This window comes from Triturus cristatus, chromosome 7 (genome assembly GCF_964204655.1).
Source record: "Triturus cristatus chromosome 7, aTriCri1.1, whole genome shotgun sequence".
In the NCBI taxonomy this organism is placed as follows: Eukaryota; Metazoa; Chordata; class Amphibia; order Caudata; family Salamandridae; genus Triturus; species Triturus cristatus.
Genome location: NC_140590.1, coordinates 1,882,082,162 through 1,882,103,999, shown reverse-complemented (window position 1 = coordinate 1,882,103,999; position 21,838 = coordinate 1,882,082,162). Strand labels below are relative to the sequence as shown.

At 45.8% G+C, this 21,838-nt stretch overlaps 1 protein-coding gene across 3 annotated transcripts in view; it reads right to left on the bottom strand.

The window, feature by feature from the left end:
* LOC146813606 (uncharacterized) overlaps positions 1 to 21,838 on the bottom strand; it is a 435,136-nt gene that overhangs the window by 114,755 nt on the left and 298,543 nt on the right. For all 3 annotated transcript variants that reach the window (XM_085620351.1, XM_085620350.1, XM_085620352.1), the window contains 2 exons: positions 20,097 to 20,171; positions 12,259 to 12,348 (listed from right to left, as the gene is read on the bottom strand). In XM_085620351.1, coding sequence (XP_085476477.1) covers positions 12,259 to 12,348; positions 20,097 to 20,171 — 165 coding nt within the window. The remainder of the gene's footprint in view (positions 1 to 12,258; positions 12,349 to 20,096; positions 20,172 to 21,838) is intronic.

Here is a 21,838-nt window from a genome sequence, read left to right as displayed (position 1 = left end):
CACTATGCATGTGGTGTTTTAACGATTGTCACACTTGTGGTTCAGGGCTATAGTTTCTTAGTCAGTTTTTATATAAAATGTGTCTGTACAGTAATGGAATAGTATACATTTGAAAGTTATTAATATACATTTATTTGTGATTCTTTTTTACAGATACAGAACAGGAGTGTTTCTCGTCTGTTTGCACTCTTCTCGTGCAAGATTGTTTGGATGAAGGGTCCTTAGGTGTTTCATCATACTTGCTGTGCCGCACGAGTATTTTTTGTTAGGATCCCCTCGTAACAGAACTCTTTGGCAAATCTTGCGAATGAAGAAGGTGGCATTGGTCTTTGTTTGCCCCTTGGAAAAAGTAAAAAATTTCTTCACCACTGAAGAAAAACGTTGTGGGCGTGGTGCCGTCTGCAAAAAAAATTCCTCAGATTCGGTAAATATTTTAAAGCGGCAACATTTACAGTTTTTGCAAGTTACACGTATAAAATTTTGTTTGCTGTATACATTTTATTTATCTGTGATTTGTTTCTTGTGGTATTTTGTTGAGAATACCATGTTGTTTTTTTTAACAATCTTTTTGATTTTCCAGGTCTGTCGTCGACATCCGTGGTTCCCACAGGAGTGTTCCGCTTTGTTGTTTTGTATTATTGTTGTTACATTTTGTTTATTAGTTTATTGTTTATGTTAATAAAAAAATAAAGTTTGAAAATAGTTTATCATTTATATATTTATTATTATTATAAAAAATAAAGCTTGAAAAAAAATTAATAATGTTTTTGGTTGTTCTCTTAACTGCTGTGTGACTCTTTCTTGTTCTTATTACTGTTATTTGATGGAGTCCAGCATGGTGTTAAATGTTGGGGCACTTATCGCTGGAATACTAGTGAAATCTGCAGTTTGCACCAACTTCTGAATAGTGTGTCAGATTTATCTCAACTTTACTTCCGTTAAAGTGCTGATAATGAAATGGAGAGTAGCCGTTCCCGTGCAAAAAGACATGAGGTGCACCTTTGCGATTTATTCTAAATACTAAAATCCTGTATTGTATTGCACTGAGGTATTGGCTGCACTTACAGTGTACACACGAAATCTATTAAGAAATCTCATTGTATTTATATTGATTGGGAATAGTGTGTTAGGTGGTGGATCTTGACGAGATACACTGCTCAGTTCGTATATTGTTGTGCACACGAAAAAAAAAAAAAATCACATCACAACTTTCACACCAATTGCAATGCGAAACAAATTCCAGCGATAAGACGCGTTAGCACCAGGGATTTTACACCTGCTTTCTGCTGGTGTTAAGCAGGACAACTACCTGCACCATGAAAGGGAACACAGCCATGAGCCACACCAGAACTAGGCCTGGGCTTAAATTTCGTTCCGTTCGCGGAAATTGCGATAATTTGACATTTTCGCGTTCCGCGAAAAGCGCAAAAATGTAAAAATTTCCGCATTCCGCAGCTTGGCGATAATTTGTTTCTTGCTCGCGCTGTAAAATAATACATTCTCGCGCGTGCGATCGCCTTACCTGAATCCCTGCATTCGCTGACAAGTTTTCTTGATCCGGTCGCGTTCTCCATGAGATGTTGTATTGTTTTTAGCCATTTGCGCTGTCTCGCGACAGTTCGTGCCCGCAGTGACGTCATGCGTCGCACGATCACGTCTTTCTTCTCGCGATCATGCACCGCGAGACAACTGAAAACAAGATGGCCGCGCCCGCGAGCAACCACATGGGTAAGTTGGTGAGCCGCAACCATGCAGAAAATCTCACGAACATGCGGGAAAAAAACTTCCGCATCTTCGCGATATTTCCGCGTGTTTGCGATAATTTGTAACATTTTCGCGATAATTTGCGAAAGTGGATTTTGCAAATTCCGCCCACCCCTAACCAGAACACCCACAGGTGCCATAGAGTCAATGAGCATGATACAGGGATACCCATGAGGGCCAGAAGACTCATCTCAACAACTCCAGGACCGCCAATGCCCCCCAAACCCACATCTTAGTAAGTGTGTCCCTGTGGTCATTGTCTTAGCATGATAAGCACGAGCCCTGCAACATCATAGTGTGCTGTCACCTCAGCGTTGGCAGTGAGCATGCATGTGTAGCTACATACGCATCCTCCTGCATGCACAACTGGCGTGTGCTGGTCTGGGGTTTACAGGTCAGGGCAGGGGTGTGTCTATCCGGCAAAGGGAACGGGGTGTCTCGGACATGTCCGTGTACAGGAAGTGCAGTAAGTGTGTCTCTGTGTTCTGGTGTGGCTTGTTACAAGAACCGCAGCAGTTGATGTTGTAAAGTGGCATGCACCACCTCCAAACGGCACGGTGATGTTGTTGTTGGATTGTAGCAGGACATGCGCAAATATGCATTACAATGGCGTGCCGTACGAGTGCACGAGATACAACAGCTCACTGTACAAAAGTGTGGGGGCTCGTGGGAGGGAGGAGCAGCCGTTTGGCAACATAACACACAGTGAACTCGACCATGTGCCACATGCTGGGCATCTCATCCATGATGACCACGGTCGCAGACATCCCACAACACCAACGACTGGCCTTTGTACACATCCTGTATGAATGCAGCGTGGTTTTCACTTCTATGCTCGTTCAGTGGTGTGATGTTGGCAGGTTGTGTGACTTGTGCTCCTTGTTGGTGTGTTTCATTTTGACCATTGTTAGTCTATATGTGTGTTGTACTTAATTGTGCATGTGTGCCACTCTGCCCAACTCCCCCCTCCCCCCACTCCCTGCTTCTTCCTCTTCCTAGTGCTGTTGGGTCTATAATTTTGTTGCTGCACACATAAATACATGTAAAGAATAAATTAGAATAGTTCCTTGCTTCTTTTAGGTTTCAAAACTTCTCTATTGGTTTCTTTTTAATTTTCCATATGAACCGTTTTTTTTAATATTCAACAACACATACAAGTCAGAAGTGCAACGTATTCTATCAACACACTTTCTAGAACATTCTACAATACGTGCAGGTTAAAAGTTCATCAATTTTTTAAAACTTTATGATATTTTTTTGTAACATTTTCTTGAACATTTAACGACACATGCAGGTTAAAAGTTGACGATTGTTTTAAGTTCGAACAGTGCCTTCCAAATGCAAGTAGCAGGTGTGGTTGAGCTGAGCAAATTTTATTCTATGATATGTACTCCACGTTGAAACTGCTTTTTCTTAACCAATCACAAAGATGCTTTTTCACAAAACTAATGTGCACCTTACTTTTGAAAAAGAATGCTTTTTATGATATCTTCAGAGATAAGTTATAGATAGGAATTAGCATTTAAAAAACCTTTGAAATTCACTGAAAAAACCATAGGTTTCATGCACGTTATAGTTAGGAATTGGCATTTAAAAAGCCTTTGAAATTCACTGAAAAAACCAAAGGTTTCAGGGGCATTATAGTTAGGAATTGGCATTTAAAAAACCTTAGAAATTCACTGAAAAAAACATAGGTTTCAGGGGTGTTATAGTTAGCTGGACATTTCCCTTGTACAAAACCCTAGAAATTCCCCTGTTATAGTTAGTTCAGCTAACTATAACTCGCGCCCCCGCAATGCACTGCTGATGACGTCACATATTACATCACTCATGACATGGTCAGTGACATCACTGATGACATCACTGATGACATCTCAAATGACATCACTGACGACATCACTGATGACGTCATCCATTGAGTATGTGTTTCTGAACAGTTTTATTATGTTTAATATATATAGGGAAAGGCCTGTTGAAAAATAAGTGGGTGTACAAGTGTGTGAATGGATGATTTTCTAGGTGCGTAACTGACTCTATAAGTGAGTCATTAAATGTATCTTACTGCAGACTGGTGACTAAACTGTGTGAATGTCTGTATGTGTCTGTGTGTTGGTGTATAAGTGGCTGCATCTTTTTGTGAATAGCTATATGATTGTCTATATGGGTTATTGATTGGTTGCCTGAGTATCTGTATGGGTGCCTGAGTGTTTGTGTGGGTAGGGTGTGTGTGACTCTGTGACTAGATGTGTGAGTGGGTGATTCAGTGGGTGCATGTTTTTAAGAGTGCATCTGTGATGGACTGTATGGTTGGGTGAGTGTATGTATGGGTGTGTTAGTGATTGAATGTATATCTCAGTTGTACAGTAACTACATATGTGAAACGCAGTGTATATGTGTGTAAGAGTATATAACTATCTATATGTGAGAGTGTGTGATTTTGGGAGTGGCTGTATGCGCCATAGTGCAAGGATATCGGTGTCATGTGCTGTTTGTTTTTCTGCAGGAAGACACAGAATTTGTTAGTATTTTTATGAGTAAGTGAACTTGAGTGTTTTTAACTATATAGGGGAGTAAATTTTACGTGATTAATTATTTGCATGACTGACTAGATGTATCAGTACCTCAATGGATGATTGGTGGTGTGTGAGTGTCTATATAGGTGTATAAATGCACAGAGTGACTGTAAGTATGAGTGACTGTACAGGTGAGTGAGTGGAGATGTATGTAGACCTAAAAGTTAATGAGTGGGTGAGTAGTTATTGGTATTGGAGTATCTATGGTTGTCAAAATGGCCGTCTGAAATTTTGAGTCGGTGTATCAAAGGGTATATTAGGATGTGAGAAGATGCACTAATTTATCAGATGGATGACGTAATCAATGATGTCATCAGTGATGTCATTTGAGATGTCATTAGTGATGTCACTGACCATGTTATGAGTGATGTAATATGTAATATGTGACGTCATCAGCAGTGCATTGCGGGGGCGCGAGTTATAGTTAGCTGAACTAACTATAACAGGGGAATTTCTAGGGTTTTGTACGAGGGAAATGTCCAGCTAACTATAACACCCCTGAAACCTATGGTTTTTTTCAGTGAATATATATATATATATATATATATATATATATATATATATATATATATATATATATATATATTATCTACTGGCGGTCGCCAGTAGATAGTTATAGTTAGGACCGTGTTTCCATAGGAAATCCGCAACATTCTATTTGGAATAACTTTAGCGCCAGTCGACGAATCCTCGCGAAATTTTCAAAACTAATGGGGCGCTACGCTCCGCTCCTACCCTGAAAGTCTCGGGGGGATTCGTCAAGCGGGGGCTGAGAAAAAAGGGGGGTCCCAAAACGCGTTTTCCCCATGCATTTTCCCATAGGACCTTTAGTCCGAGCTACAGCCCGAACGGCTGAACAGAATTACTTGAAATTTGGCAGAGAGGTAGTCCTCAGGTCAAGGATGTGCCTTTTGTAGGTCTGGTGTAAATCTGTTCAGTAGGTCCTGAGAAAACAGCATTTAAATCAATATATATATATATATATATCTGTAAGCGCGCTCCGTGCGCTTACCGTAAGCTTACCGTACGCGTACGGTGCCATGCGCGAGCTCAATTCTGATTGGTGGTTACATGACTGTAAACATTCGAATCGGTCGAAATCAGGAAGTGTCGGCCGCCATTTTCTGTCTCTCGCACTGAGAAACAAAGGTGGGGAACGTGAAAAGGGGGCAACGAAGAGAGTTGCAGACCCCCTAGTGTTTGTCAGGGGGTCCAAGAAGGACCCAAAAGTACGAAAAATACGTTTAATAATTTTTAAAAAAAATCGCGGAGTACGCGTACGGTAAGCTTACCGTACGCGCACGGGAAAAAAAAACATATATATATAAAGAAGTAACAATCACATTTATCAAATAAATTAAAGGACCCACAAGGGAGAAAAAAACAAATGTTACTGTGTAAAAAAAGGCGAGGCGCGCACGGCATGGACTGCGCAACGTGGGCGCTCGGTGCGCGAAGCGCACCGAGCGCCCACAGCGCGCGCACGTTGCGCGAAGCGCACCGTGCGCCCACAGCACGCGCACGTTGCGCGAAGCGCACCGTGCGTGCAGGGTGTGCGCACAGTGAAAAACCAGAAAAAAAAATAAAAAATAAATACATAACTTAGCATTTAAAAAACCGTACAAATTCACTGAAAAAACCATAGGTTTCACACATGTTATAGTTAGGAATTATCATTTACAAAACCTTGCAAATTCTCATAAAAAACCATAGGTTTCACACATGTTATAGTTAGCTGTACATTTCACTCGTAAAAAACCAATGAAATTCCACGTTATAGTTAGATCAGGTAACTATAACTTGCGCGACCGCAATCCACAATGTGTAATTTCAGATGTCATCATTGATGTCATGAGTGATGTCACTGACCATGTCATGAGTGATGTAATATGTGACGTCATCAGCAGTTTATTGTGGGCGCGCAAGTTATAGTTACCTGATCTAACTATAACGTGGAATTTCATTGGTTTTTTACGAGTGAAATGTACAGCTAACTATAACATGTGTGAAACCTATGGTTTTTTATGTGAATATAGTTATAGTTAGGACCTAGTTTCCATAGCAAAAGCATTTTTTACTTTCCCAATAACTTTGGCGCTGGTTAACGAATCTTCGCAAAATTTTCAAAACTTATGGCCCGCTCCGGTCAGCTCCTATCTTAAAAGTTTCGGGGTGATTTGGCAAGCGGAGGCCGAGAAAAAAGGGGAGTCCCAAAACGTGTTTTCTCCATGTTAATTCCCATGGGAAACTTTAGACATGGCTACAGCTGGAACTGCTGAACGGAATTACACCAAATTTGGCAAAAAGGTAGTGCTTGCTTCAGAAAGCGCCCTTTTTTAAAAATGGTGTAAATCCGTTCAGTAGTTGCTGTGAAAATCAAAAATTTAAAGGTTTCGATATTTAGAGGCACGGAGGATCCGCGCACCCTCCTGACCACGAGCTTTATTCTAATTGGCTGTCAACACTCCAAACCAGGAAGTGTTGGCAGCCATCTTGTGACTCGGTAACCGAGGCACAAGAAAACAGAAAAACAAACGCAAAAAACAAGAAAAGGGGGCAGGGTAGAAACGCCCTGACCCCCTAGGCCTGCTCAGGGGGTCTCACAAGGACACCCAGGGCCCAAAAAAGCATTTTTGTTTTTAAATCACCCGAATTTGCGTTGGGTGCGCGAATCTGGCTGAAAAAATAATAAAAACGAAGTGCGGGCTCCCGCGCTTCGTTGTATTTAATCCCCCGGGTGGGCCAGGTCCTGGGGGCAGTGAAAAAAAGTGGGGGGGGCCCCAATCCCCCCCCCCCACACTGCCCCGGGGACCACCACCTCAATATTATTGAGTTGCGGGGGCATGCAGCCCCCCCGCAGCCCCGGGGACCGCCACGCCCAGGGCTTCTTTTTTAATTTGTTGGGGGCCTTGGAGGGCCCCCCAATCCCCAGGAACTGCCACCCCCTGGGGCTTTTATTAATTAGCGGGGGCACACTGCCCCCCCGCTGCCCCGGGGCTTTTTAAAAACAAAAAATAATGCAACTGTGTGGGGGGCTCGAGCCCTCCCCACACACTTCAGGGACCACCACCTCTCCGGTGTACTAATATTTAAAAGCGGGGGTCCGTAACGGACCCTCGAGCCCCGGGGATCACCACCTACCTGGAGCTGTGTATGTGATGGGAGGGGGCAGTGCGCCCCCCCTCCTGGAGCCTGTGATGGCCCTGGGGACCACCACCTCCAAGGCCGGCTCCTGCAGTGTCCCGGGGTGCCCACCCCCAGAAAACTGCTGTTTGCTGTGGAAGGGCGGGAGCCTCACGGCTCCCGTCCTGCCTTAGCCAACTGTGGTTTGGATTTTGGAAGAGAGCAGGAAACCTGCTCTCTCTTCCAAAATCCAAACCAGATTGCTTTTTCACACGGGGAACTGCATGTCAGCAGCTCCCCGTGTGGAAAAGCAATGCCGGCTCCCGCAGGAGGCAAGGAGCCGGCAGGGACTGTGGGGGAATTGGGGCTCCCCCCATGGTCCCCAATGAAGTGGCCAGGCCCCGGGGGATGGGAGGGGGGCCATGCGACCCACCTCCTCCATAATAAAATGCCCAATAGCTGTCAGTGTGATTTCTAACAATGGCCGTCACCACAGTGCAGCCAGAAGACATCTAACAAAGGACATCAGATTCACGACTATCAAGCGGTCCTAGGGTGGCCAGTTCCAACTGACCCATATCCAACCATCCACTACATACTCAAATACACAGAAGCCAACTTAAATGCAAAATCCCTCCTTCACTTAGGTTTGATCCTAGTCAACAAGACATCACGCACCATAATATGTCCCTTCTAGTTAGAAACCCTCTTGTAGACTGCAGCGCCCACCTCTTTGTTCGATAAAGGTACTCACCCCTTTATCTGATTTTATGGCACTGATTCAGCCGAGCCCTCCCTCTGGCTGTCATTGGATGTTTGCTCAGGACATCCAACACCTTGCAAGGACATTCAGTGTGCGCCCTCTCCTCCGGTCCCCTTGAAACAGGCCAGGTTGTCTCTGGTACTCCACGTGTTGGAAAGCAGCATTCATTAGATGCTGTTAGAGATCAAACATCACCCGATCCAGTGGATCCCGGCAACTTTCAAAGTATTCCTTCTACGTTACTGATCCAAGCCTCCTGAAAAACCTGTTATGGATGTAGTTATCTCTTGGCCAAAGTCATCTTTAGCGGTCCGGAAACAGAGTTTGTTGATGGCATGGTATTTCTCAGCTGATAAATCTCTATCAGGCACAGTGATTCCCAGGGGTCCTTTCTTCCTCCTCCTTATTAACATTTATCTGCGTCCCCTGGCTCTGCTCCATCACTTAGGTACCAAGGGCCGCATGTACAAAGGCTATTTGTGGTCGCAAACGGATGGATTCGCAGAATCGACCCGTCTGCCAAGGCAAAAAGGCTTTGTTACATGTACAAAGCCCTACTCGTGATTCAGTAACCTAATACCAATCACAAATCAGGTTTGCGAGTGGGTATTAGGAAGGTGCGTGTTTAGGACCTTCCTAATGCCAAATCGCAGTGGTATGTGTGAATGTTTTGTGACTGAAATGTGGTTGCACAATATTTGCATTGTACAGCCTACTTCAAGCAGGTGGTACCCATTCACAAACAGAGAGGGGTCCCTGAAGGACCCCTTCACCTTTGACAATGTTTGTACAAACATGTTTTAAGAACAGGCAGTGGTCCCACAGACCACTGTCTACCCTTAAAAAAATGAAAAGAAAACTTTTCATTTTATTTATTTTTTTAAACACATCCCGTTTTCCTTTAGGGAAACGGGCTGCATAAAAACAAAGATTGCATTATTTAAAACATGGTGGTCTGCGGACTCCTCCAGTTCACCATCCATGTGATTTATTTTAGTGAGTCTCAATCGGTCGCAAAAGGAGGCCTACCTCCTTATTGTTCATGTGGTAGCTCTATTTACAATTTACTGGGAATCGCAAAATGTGCCAAAGACACATCTGAGAATCGCAAAAATTTGCTATTTGGGAGTCGCAATGTCAACTATTACCTTTGTACACGCGGCTCCAAATTTTCTACATGAGCTGCAAACTCTCAGCTCTCTTTTGGAGTGTCTCTCATCCCAGAATCTAATAATGAGACCGCTTTCCTTCTGGCAGACAGTCCTGCAGTAACTCACTGGTGGATGCCCACAAATGATTCAAAAATCAATCTTAACAAGATAGAGCTGTGCTAACTTCTCTGAAAGTTAGGACTGAAGACTTCCATGTGCCCACTATCCGCGAATCGCCTCCCACTTCACCCAAGACATTCATAACCTCAGGTCTATATGGATTTCAACCTGATTTCAGACTGGATTTAAACAACTTAAATTGCCAACGCGCCCAAAATGTGATTTTTTACCGGCAAATATCGTGACATACCCTAGCACTTCCTGATAAAAAGGTTAGCGCGCAAGATGATAACACCTTCACCCGATTGAGGATTGACCACAACACTTTGATTCTTTTGGCCGCTCTACAGAATACATGGCTTGTCTCCAACTAGTTCAAAATGCTGCTATGTGTTTCATACGTGGGCTCAACAATTTGAACCAATGTCAGAAAGAAAAACTCTTCACTGTCTAGCCTTGAAAAGCAGAATTATGGTCAAAGTCATGTCTTAGTACATACGGCCATTTATTCCAACTTGCCAGATTTCACCAACCATAGGTTCTGCTGGCACAGACCTTCTAGAAGCTTAAGATCTGATCACCTCTTTTCTCCATTTTCCCCAAAGTGGGACACCAAGATTTGGATATGAATCCTTTTCACCAGCAGCAGATACACCCTGACCGTCTTCATAAGCAAACATCTCTCAATTGCTGAAGAGGAGTCCTAAAAGTTTCTCTTCATTCAATAACACACCTTCCCATGAAACCATTCTACAGTCCTTCAGTGCCAAAAATACACATTTTTATTAAATGCTGCACTCTACAAGGGCTGAAGGGCGGGCTGACCCTGCAGCGGCTAATTCCCCTTCTATGGGAGAGTATGTGCAAGTTATGAATACATGTCTGATAATTTAGAGCATGTATTTATGAAGCCCGTGGAGGTCTCTGCAAAACAAAACATGGTTCACCTGCAGGGAACACCCATCAGAATCAACACCTAGAGGAGTTGCTACATCATGAACTTGCAACTTCAATGTCTGGTGCACTATGACCTCTATTTACTAGTGTTTTGTTTATGTCCCAAACTTTAATAAGAAATAAACCAAGGTGTACTGCGTTAGGTTGTGCTGTTCGCGCTAAGTTTTACTGCCGGGTGTTTGTCCCATGCTGGAAGATCAGCACAAACAGCACCATACGCAGTGTAAGAGGGCGCTGCTTCTTTCTGCCACTCGAATAGATGTTCTACCCGAGTGGCAGCTTCTTCAATGCGAGGGGAAGTTTTCTCAACGCGAGCGGTAGCGGACGCCCGCATTGAGAAATTTTGCTGGGAGGTGGCCTAAAGTAAGACTTTCCTTGCTAGCCCTCGTTAATTTAACCTTGCTGAGCGTGAGCGAGGAAAAAAACTCTACTCCGCTATGCAGAGCGGAGGTTTTCGGAACTCCGCGTGCTACGCAGAGCACAGTGTGGGGAAAAACTCAGTGAGCAGACTGGAATTTCACAGCCAGGCCTAGTCTCCTCATCTACACACTTACAGAAGATTGAAAGGTTTGAGGGTCTGCATAGGTCTCCTAACCGACACACTTGCACAAGGTAGGGAGGTGGCAGTTCTGTATTGGTCTATGCATCTACACACTGCACAAGATGGGAAGGTGATGGGTCTGCATTGGACTCTTCATCAGCATATTCACACAAGATGGAAAGGTGGGGGGTCTGCATTGGTCTCATCTGTACACTTGCACAAGATGGGAAGGGGGTGGGTCTGCATTGGTCTCCGCATCTACACACTGCACAAGATGGGAAGGTGATGGATCTGCATTGGTCTCATCTATACACTTGTACAAGATGGGAAGGGGGCGGGTCTGCATTGGTCTCCGCATCTACACACTGCACAAGATGGGAAGGTGATGGGTCTGCATTGGTCTCATCTACACAAGATGGGAAGGTGACGGGTGTGCATTGGTTTCATCTACACACTTGCACAAGATGGGAAGGGGGCGGGTCTGCATGGGTCGCCTCACCTACACACTTGCAAAAGATGGAGGTGGGGGGCCTGCGTTAGTCTCTCCATCCTCACAATTGCACAAGATGAGGAGGTGGCAGGTCTGCATTGGTCTCCTTATCTACACATTTTCACAATTTTGAAAAGATAGCGGGTCTCCCTGGGTGTCCTAACGTAAACACTTGCAAAAGATGGGAAGCTAATTGTCTGTATTGGTCTCCTGATCTGCACACTTGCACAAGAACGAAAGGGGCCAGGTCTGCTCCTAAACTGAAACTACACGATGTTCAGAGATTCCTGTGAAAAATGAGAATTATTCCCAATCCAACTCAGTCCTGCATATTACACAGAGCCACTTTTCGTAGAGCGCTTGTACACCAAAAGCCATGAAGAAGTGGCAGCTGAAAGCACAGGGACAAACACCTGGATTCAAAGAAGCATTTGTGCATCACATCCACAATACTTTGTTGCACACAAACATCCTCAGAATATGTGGCAACCGTGGTGCAGTCAGTTACTTGGTGAAGGGTTTCCCAGCACAATCAAACATACAGCGGTGTTGATGTAGAAAAGGAGTACAATTGGTCAATTTCTATCCCTATGACTTTCTGAGGACAGTCTCCTCCAGGCATGATCAGATCAATTCAAAATGAAGGATGAAGGTGAACTGAATGTTTGAACAGTTGCCCAGCATATTGGAGTTATATACCCAAAAACCGTTCAAGTGAAAGATACCTGCAACCAAAGAGGAACTAAAGCAGCGCTTGAAAGGCCCATGAGACTTACCTTGCACTCAAACTCAATCTTCTGGCTGAGGTAGATAAGCTCCTCTGTGCTGCGCATGCGCTGCACATTCTCGTTGCAGTCCTTAATCAGCTGTAAAGGAAAAAGGAGAGAAGGTCTTAGCAAATGTAGCTCATGGCTGTGAAGCCTGTGAAAAGCAAAGACCTACTTCTGGAAAGATCACAATTCATTCATCTTGGATTGAGTCTCTCGTTCTCTCTACAGGACATTGCAGCTGTTCATCAATGGAGCAGACCACACGCTTCCCTACCACTGGAGGTTGTAGTCGGCCATCTATGATGCAAATCCCACTCTTCCCTTGTACAGGAGGTTGTAGTTAGACATCTATGATGCAGATCCCACACTTCCCTACCACAGGAGGTTGTAGTAGGACATCTATGAGGCAGATCCCACTCTTCCCTTGCACAGGAGGTTGAAGATCTCCATCAGTGAAGCAAAGCTCACTCTTAGTTTGGTGGGTCTTCATCTATGGGGAAAACCTTCTCCCTGCGATAGTAAGGAAAATGCTACTTACCAGTATGCATCTGTTCTTGGCATGTAGAGCTGTAGATCCACAAATATCTGGTGTTGGGCCTGGATGTTTGCACTTTGTTGTTGTCCTGGAAAGTCTTTGGAAGTCACAGGATAGGTGGCTCCTCCTTTGGACAATAGTGGGCATCGACTCCATACATTGCCAAGAAGGGAAATGATGATTGTTTTGTAAGAAACAGAAAGAGAGGTCTATGTATGTTGCATCTAATTAAGATAAAACTGGAACAGATAAAGGTGGGTGGGCGTGTGTGGATCTACAGCTCTACATGCCAAGAACAGATGCATACTGGTAAGCAGCATTTTCCATTCGAGGCATATGAGTTGTAGATCACACACTATGCATAGATTGCATAGCAGTACTCCTCCTTAGCGGCGACCACCAGTGTCTGTTACAGTAGTATGAAATAGTGTTTTAAGTACAGCTTGGCCCACACTAGCTTGTTGTTTTTCCTTCACATCTACACAATAGTGTTTTGTAAATGTGTGCTGTTTAGACCATGTAGCTGCTTTGCAGATGTCATCTAGGGGAATGTTCCCTAAAAATGCCATTGAATCCCCCATCTTTCTGGTAGAGTGGGCTTTAGGGGGAATAGATAGTGTTCGTTTTGTCTGGTGGTAGCAAATTTGTATACATTTGACAATCCACCTTGCAATGCCAGATTTTGATATGGGATTGCCTTTATGTGGCGGTGAGAAGGATACAAAAAGTTGTTTTGATTTGTGAAAAGGTTTTGTTCTGTCTATATAGTAAAGTAGTGTTCTCTTTACGTCCAGTGTATGAAGAGCCCTTTCTGCTACTGTTTGTGGTTGTGAGAAGAACACTGGCAACTCATTAGACTGGTTCAGATGGAAGGGAGAATTAACTTTAGGAAGGAATTTGGGATTTGTTCTGATAACCACTTTGTTAGGATGGAGTTGTAAAAATGGTTCTTGAATGGTAAGTGCCTGTAGCTCACTGACTCTTCTAAGAGATGTAATGGCCACAAGGAAAGCGACTTTCCATGTGAGGAATTGTAGTTCGCATTTATGCAGAGGTTCGAATGGAGGACCCATTAAACTTGTGAGGACGATGTTTAGGTTCCACACTGGGGAGGGAGGTACCCTGGGAGGAATTATTCTTTTGAGGCCTTCCATAAATGCCTTAATGGCGGGCACCCTGAACAGGGATAAGTGCTGTCTATTTTGTAAGTAAGCTGCAATGGCAGCGAGATGTAACCTAATTGATGTGTATATGTGTATGCTAGATTACATCTCTGAAGATGCCGAAGATAACATATGATGTGCTGAGTAAGCCTGGGCAAAGCACTACGCTACGCTCGCGTAGTTTGCGAAGTTCGCGCTACTTCGCACTACGCGAATTGCACGTAGCACAGTGTGAACACGCGTAGCGTAGTGTTGCGTAGTGCTGTGGTCATTTTTTGCTTGCTCGCGGTCCTCAACGTCAAGTTGGCGACCGCGAGCAAGCAAAATGACATCCCGGCGAGACTTTTTCCTTGTTCGCGATCAGCAACATCAAGTTGGCGATCGCGAGCATGGAAAATAAACCTCCCGGCGAGATTCCCAACGCGTGGAGTTCAGGTTTCTCATTGCGAGGGGTCGCGTATGCTCGCGACCGCTCGCGATGAGAAACTACCAGTTTGCGTTGAGAAAGCTGCCGCTCGAGTAAAAATCTACTCGAGCAGCAGAAAACTACAGCTCGCACTGTGCAAGTTGCCATTTTCAATGATTGCACAGTGCCGGTTGCTTGTCCGCACTGTGCAATCATTGAAAACAACATCTTGCACAGTGCGAACATGTTACTACGCAGTTCGCGAAGTGCTACGCGTAGCTCGCGTAGTGCAAACTTCACTTTGCGTAGCTTTGCGAAGTGCTACTTCGCGAACTACGCCCACCCTTAGTGCTGAGTGGAGGCATCTAGAGGGTTGATGTCTTATTGTTACAGTATATAACAAATCTTTTCCACTAGGCTGCATAGCAGGCTCTAGTGGTGGGGCGTCTAGCCTCTTTGATAATGTTCATGCAATCAGGGAGAAGATTGAGCTAACCAAACTCTAGGACTTCAGGAGCCAGATCGCTAGGTTGAGCTGTGCTGGATCTGGATGTCTGATCTCTCCATGGTTCTGTGTTAAGAGTTGTGGGGAGCGGCGTAGTTTTTGGTGCGGGACTACTGATAGTTCCAGCAATGTTATGTACCAGGTTTGTCTGGTCCACGTTGGAGCAACTAGGATCAGTGTGAGCGACTGTTGTTGCAGCTTGCGTACCACTAATGGAATGAGTGGGAGAGGCGGAAAAGCGTATGCAAATCTGCCAGACCAATTCATCCATATCGCATTGCCTTTGGACAATGGGTGTGGATATCTGGTGGCGAAGCTTGGGCATTTTGTTTTGTAACGTGTGGCGAAGAGATCCATCTCTGGCTGCCCCCACATTTGGAAGAATGGTTGGAGAACTTGTGGGTGAAGTTCCCACTCGTGAATCTGTTGTGTCTGTCGACTTAACAGATCTGCCATGTGATTTTGAGTTCCTGGGAGATGTTGTGCTAATAGGAAAATGTTCTGAGGAATGGCCCATCGCCATATGCTCTGTGCTAGTTGAGAAAGCTGGAGAGAGTGCGTTCCTCCCCTGTTTTTGTAAAGAGAACATTGCTGTCATATTGTGCCTGTGGACTAAGACAGCTTTGCCTGATATCTGTTTCTGGAATGATTTTAATGCCAGAAAGATTGCGAGTAACTCCAAATGATTGATGTGGAGTGGCCTTTGCTGAGGTGTCCATGTGCCCTGTATGGTGTGATGAAGTAGATGAGCTCCCCAGCCGGTGAGCGATGTGTCTGCTGTTAGCACAACCTGTGGAACCGGCTCTATGAACGGCCACCCTTTGGAAAGGTTTTGGGTGTTCCACCACTGCAGAGAGCGATGCGTGCGACCGTCCACCAACACCAGATCTGTTAGCTGACCTTGAGCTTGGTTCCACTGACGTGCTAAGCATTCCTGTAAAGGGCGCATCTGGAGTCTTGCATGAGGTACTATGAATATGCAAGAGGTCATCATCCCTATTAGTTGCATGAACACTCAAGCTGGAATTGAGTGTTGCAGTTGGAATTTTGCTATAAGAGCTTGCATGCTTGCTATCCTGGCTGGACTGGGATATGCAAGGTTTTTTGAGGTGTCTATTGTTGCACCCAGATATTGTTGGATGTGGGATAGTTGGAGGTGAGACTTTGCGAGGTTTATGGTAAACCCCAAGTCGTGAAGTAGTTGTATTGTGGCGTGTGTGTGATTTACACACTGGATATGTGACTTTGCTTTTATGAGTCAGTAATCTAAATATGGGAAGACGTGAATCTGTTGTCTTCTTAAGTGGGCTGCTACCACTGCCAGACATTTTGTGAAGACCCTGGGTGCCGTGGTGACTCCGAACGGGAGGACCTTGAACTGGTAATGCTGGCCATCTACCACAAACCGAAGGTATTTCTTGTGAGCAGGGTGAATGGGAATGTGGAAGTAGGTGTCCTTGAGATCTAATGTGGCAAGGAAGTCACCTTGTTTGAGTACCGGGAGGACCTGCTGTAGAGTGACCATATGGAAATGGTCTGATTGTATGTAGAGGTTTAATGGTCTGAGATCCAAGATGGGTCTTAGGGTTCCGTCCTTCTTTGGATTGAGAAATACAGGGAGTAAACCCGTGGTCTGGTGATGAAGGGGGAACTGGTTCTATGGCATGTTTTTGTAGGAGGGAAAGTACCTCCTATTTTAGAAGGGTTAAGTGTTCTGCGAACATTGGCCGCTGTCTGGGTGGAATGTGCGGGGGAGTGGCAGTGAGCTCCAGGCAATAACCAGATTGGATGATTTGTCTCACCCACCTGTCTGTGGTAATGTTGTTCCAGACAGGTAGGAACTGTAGCAATCTTCCCCCGACCAAAGTAGAGTGGTCTGGGGGGAGTGGAGGGAAGTCACTGTTTAGGGGTGGAGGCGGTACGAGTGTTGGTAGTTTTGCCTCTACCCTTATTGTTATTGCCCCTGTAGCCTCCTCTGTAATAGCCTCTTGTAGATGAGGTTTGTGTTGGACTTGTACGAAGTGGAGGGGTTTTCTGTGGAAAAACCTCGAGGCACCTCTGTAAGAGGAGCGACGAAAAGAACTTCTGGGAGCTTGCGATTGCAAGGCTCCCATTGATTTGGCAGGGTCGGTCTCCTTTTTCATCTTTTCTAAAGCTAATTCTACGTTGGGTCCAAAAAGGTGTTCTTGATCAAATGGTTGATTTAATATAGTGGTCTGGACCTCCGGCTTGAAGCCGGTAATGCGTAGCCATGCATGTCTGCGTAAAAGGACGCTGGTGTTAATAGCCCAGGATGCTGTGTTTGCAGCATTGAGAGCACAACGAATGGAGGTATTTGTTATGACCTTGCCTCCCTGGATGAGATCATTAGCTCGTGTCTTGTATTGATCTCTAGCTCATCGTAGTGTGCCCTATCATATCTTGCGAGCAAAGCCTGTGTGTTTGCAATCCTCCACATGTTCGCTGCTTGGGACGCTGTTCTTTTTCCGGAAGCGTCCAGCAGTATTGATTCTTTATCAGGAGGTAGGGCATCTCCTGTGGTTTGCGAATTGGCCCTTTCCCTGGCGTTGGAGACCACTAAAGAATCTAAAGGTATTTGCCCTTTAATATAAACAGGGTCAGATGGGGCAGCTTTGTATTTCTTTTTTACCCTTTTTACAGGATCCTTGAACACCTCGGGAGCGTGTTTGATTACCCCTTTTAACATGGGGAGAATGGCACTGGACCTTTGGGATGGTTCGAAAGTGTCCATGAGGAAATCTTCCTCTATAGGGTCTGTATGTAGGTTTACCCCGTGGTATTCTGCTGCCCTGTGTATAAGTTGAGTGAACCCTATAGTGTCCTCGGGAGGGGATGGCCTAGATGGGTAGATGTTATCCTGAAGTGTGTCTGGGACATCTTGTGTGTCATAATCTTCCCATGGATCCTTTGGGGCACCAGGAGGACTGGATTCCCCTAAAGGGTGATGATCCCCCATGTCGTCAGAGGTGTCATTATCATCTGGAGGTGGAGAAGATGGTGGGGGAGGTGAATATGGGATAGGAGAGTGGTGTGGAGGGGAGGAGGAGAGGGAATCCTTAATGGAGAAGTAGCTATGTCTTTTTTCAAGGGAAGTGGAGCTGGTATAGGTTTGTCCATTTTGTGTTGTTTTGAAGGGCTAAGTATGAGTTGACCTGTTTTAGGGTCTCTTTTAAGTGTTTTTTGGGAAGGAACCGATCAAAAAAGTTCCTACTCAGACGTGTGTTCTTTCGGCACCGACTTTTTGGGTGCCGGTTGTGTACTTTGAAGCTTTTTGTGTTTTTTAGGCCTGGAATCGGGAATTTTCTTCGATCCCGATAGTGGTTTCGGTACCGACTGTTTTTTCGGTTCCAGTGGTTTTTTCGGATCCGTAGGCCTGTGTTCCGCAGCCTGAGAGCCCGAGGTTTTTGGAGCCGGGTGTTTGCTCGGTTCTGAGGATTTTTTCCGAGCCAGTGCGTCCGTGCCAGCGGGTTTCGGCGCCGAAGGCATTGATGCAGAGATAGGCTTCAGCGTGGAGAAAGGCATCGGTTTTTTTTCGGTGCCAGGGATGTAGTTTCGGCACGGATGGCAGGCTGGCTCAATTCTGAGTGGCCTGAAGGCTTTTGTATTGGCTTCTGTGCCGAGCCCGAAGGCGGGGCGTGAGAAGTTTTGTCCCGGTGTGCACCTAGGCCTGAAGGTGTGACCGAAGCCTTTTTGGGAAGGAGGGGTCGACGTCAGTACGACCCGCTACCCCGGAGGGTTGTCTTCGACGTCTGAGTCATCGGCTTCGGAGGAGCTGACGGTGCTGTGTTGGATTTGCTCCTGCTCCGGTACATTGATGCCTTCCTGGAAGATGTCGTCAGGAATGGATTTTGATGATCTGGCCATTGTTCTTCGAGCTCGACGGTCACGGATCGTCTTCTTGGAGTGGAAAGAGGCACAAGCTGGACAATCTTTGGCCTCATGCTCGGGTGAAAGGCAGAGATTACACACCTCATGAAGATCTGCGTGTGGAAACTTGGATCCACATTTAGGACACTTTTTAAAAGGAGTCCTTTCCATGAGCCGAAGGCCCAATGACACAGGTAGGCCCGAAGGCCTGCGTCGACGACCGTAATCAAAGATTTGAAGGCTGGTAGAGGTGTGCGTCAAAGGGGAACTCAATCGAAACAATACTGAAGTATGGGAGAGGATTTTGCGTTGAATAGATGATCGGTAACGACACCGAACTGGAGCGCGATGAACACATCCGAGCACATGGCGGAAAAAAACAATCTGACGATGGAGCCCATGCTCACTATTGTCCAAAGGAGGAGCCACCTATCCTATGACATCCAAAGACTTTCCAGGACAACAACAAAGTGCAAACATCCGGGCCCAACACCAGATGGCGATCTATGCATAGTGTGTGATCTACAGCTCTTATGCCTCGAACATTGTATTTCACCATCCAAGGAGGAAGTCTCCTACCTTTCACAGGGAATTGTAAGTCACCATACAAGGAGTATGTCTCCTCCCTTTCACAGGGAATTGTAGGTTTCCATCTATTCAAAAAATCTCATTCTTAATTTCCATAGGAGGGTGTAAGTGTCATGTGACGAACTAGAGACTTGCATATGGTTGTATGTTTACAAAGGTGGAAGAAAGGCATTCACACCTTCTCCAGCAGGTTGTAAGATTATACAGGTGGAAGTGAAGCTCACTCCTACCTACTCCAGGAGGTTGTAGCTTGCTATGAATATCAGTGTAGCTCACTCTTAGACTTTCCTGAGGTTTGTAGGAGTCTACAGCGCTCTTACCTTCCTTAGCTTCTTCAGGAGGATACAGATCCCATGGATAGAAGTAAGAGCACTGGCATGTTCTGGGAGGTTGGAGGCTCATACAGATGGCTGTGAAGCAGGCTCTTCAGGGGTCTGTGGGTCTCCAGAGATTACATTAGAGTCCACACCTCCTTACCCAGAGGGCTGTAGATTTCCACGGGGAAGTGACATTTGCCCTTACTCTCTATATTGGCATGTCCATGTTTACACTTAGAAGTGAGGGACACTGTAATTTTCTCCACAAAGTTGAGGATGTGCGCAGGTAATATAGAACCACACTCGATGCTACAGGAAACTGATAAACATGGATTGATTCTCTTGTGGCAAGAAACCCACAGGCATAGGATGGGCCGCTGCACACTACTGCCTTGTTTAGGAGGCTGTAGGTTTATGTAAATAAGGTGAAGTTAACTCCTACCTTCTCCAGAAGGCTGTAGGCTTGTGTAGCCGGAGCTTCCTCCCGTGATCCAGGACGAGTTCGCTTCAGTATATTCTGTTGGAGATATAGGGAAGAGCTCTGTGAGGGCAGCAACGCTTCTCAAAGAGGGTGTAAACAAACTAATACCCTGGGGGTAGAGGCGAGTGGGAATGCAAGGAAAGGGGCGGGTGTGTGGCAGGATCAAGAAGAGAGGTCCACCCAAGAAGACACAAGAAGAAGAGCAGGGCACAGAGGATAGTGGTAGATGAAGCCTGTCACACCAGGCTCCACAACACAACTCACAAGTACTCTGGCTCGGAGCATTATTAGGAGAGGGATTACACAAGATTTCATGAAACAAGGAGTGAAATGCGAGTCTGTAGAGTGACACGAGTCTATGTTACACAAAGGCAGAAATGTACAGCAACTAGAATCAAATTCAGCAGAACAGAAAGAAGAAAGAGACAAGCCGCTGCCGAACAATGACCTTCACTGAGTGTTCCTTACACCTCGGCAGTCACAAAGAGAGTGCTTAAGGCCGCACATAGTACATAGCCCCGCGTTTCCCAAAGCGTGGATCGCCGAACAATTTCTGTTGTGCCGTGAAAGACCAATAATCAAAGAGGCCTTTACATTTTGTATTGATCTTATCACATTTGCGGTGCTTCGAAGACAGAGGTCAAATATCAGGCTGTGCATTCTGGGAGATTGCGGCTTATTCTTTTAACATTGAGATCGGTGCTTTCTCGTCTTTCTCAGCCTGCAGAGTGAGAGGAGTATTTAAAGTGACAGTCCTGCGGGGTGCAGGGAGTGTTAAAGGAAAGGTCCGAGGATGTTGTGTTTGTAACACTAAACAAAATGTAAATTCCTGTAAATGAGCTGTACACATTTCAGAATTGATCAGCAGTTAGAAAAGCAAAAGTGAAGCCCTTGCTTTGCAATTCTGAAGTGCGATGGAAACAAAGATGTTAATAGGATCTAAAAACTTCAAGACACCTTTACCTGGGGCTGCTCACATGATAAGTATTCTCCGAACCAGAGTTCACACATGTGTGTGCTGTATAGTGTTGTGGGGAATGTTTGTCTGTAAATTACAGGCACTACCGCATGAGGCTTTAGAAATAGACTTCACTTCAGTCACGCCACATGGATGTCAGCGCCGACTCTAAAAATGAAGAGTAAAGGTGCTGGTCGATGGCCTAAGTCCAATTATAAAAGAAACCCTCGCAAGTTTACTCCAGCTGAGAATCCAGTTGCTGTTTTTTAACTTCACAAAGCCATCTCAACAGAGAACGTGCTCACTAAACGTAATAGTTGGACAGGCCACATGAAGGGCTTGCTCTCTCCCCGCATGACAGGGCCCGAGCCCCGGCCCTCCAGGTGTTACCCACAGAAACAACCCGCACCCCGTCTCCAGACGGGACTCCTGCCCCCGGACATCTCTGTATCATGGGGCCGAACCACTACCGGCTTCCTCGCCCGGCCCGGCCGCCATCTTGGACACTGCACCACGAGGCCGCGTGGCCTCAGCCCGACCCTAACCCTGGGCCTGGCCAGGCCCCGACATCCCGGCACCACCATCCACCCAGGAGGTGAACGGACCACTTGGCAGGTCGATGGGAGAAAGAAGTGTCGATGGCTCTCCCCCGCCAGGTGCCGATCGCCCCCCAGCTCCCCCGGGTGCTGGCTCCACCCCCCTGCTGGGTGTCTAGACTCCCTCATCCCGGACCTCCCGACCTCCA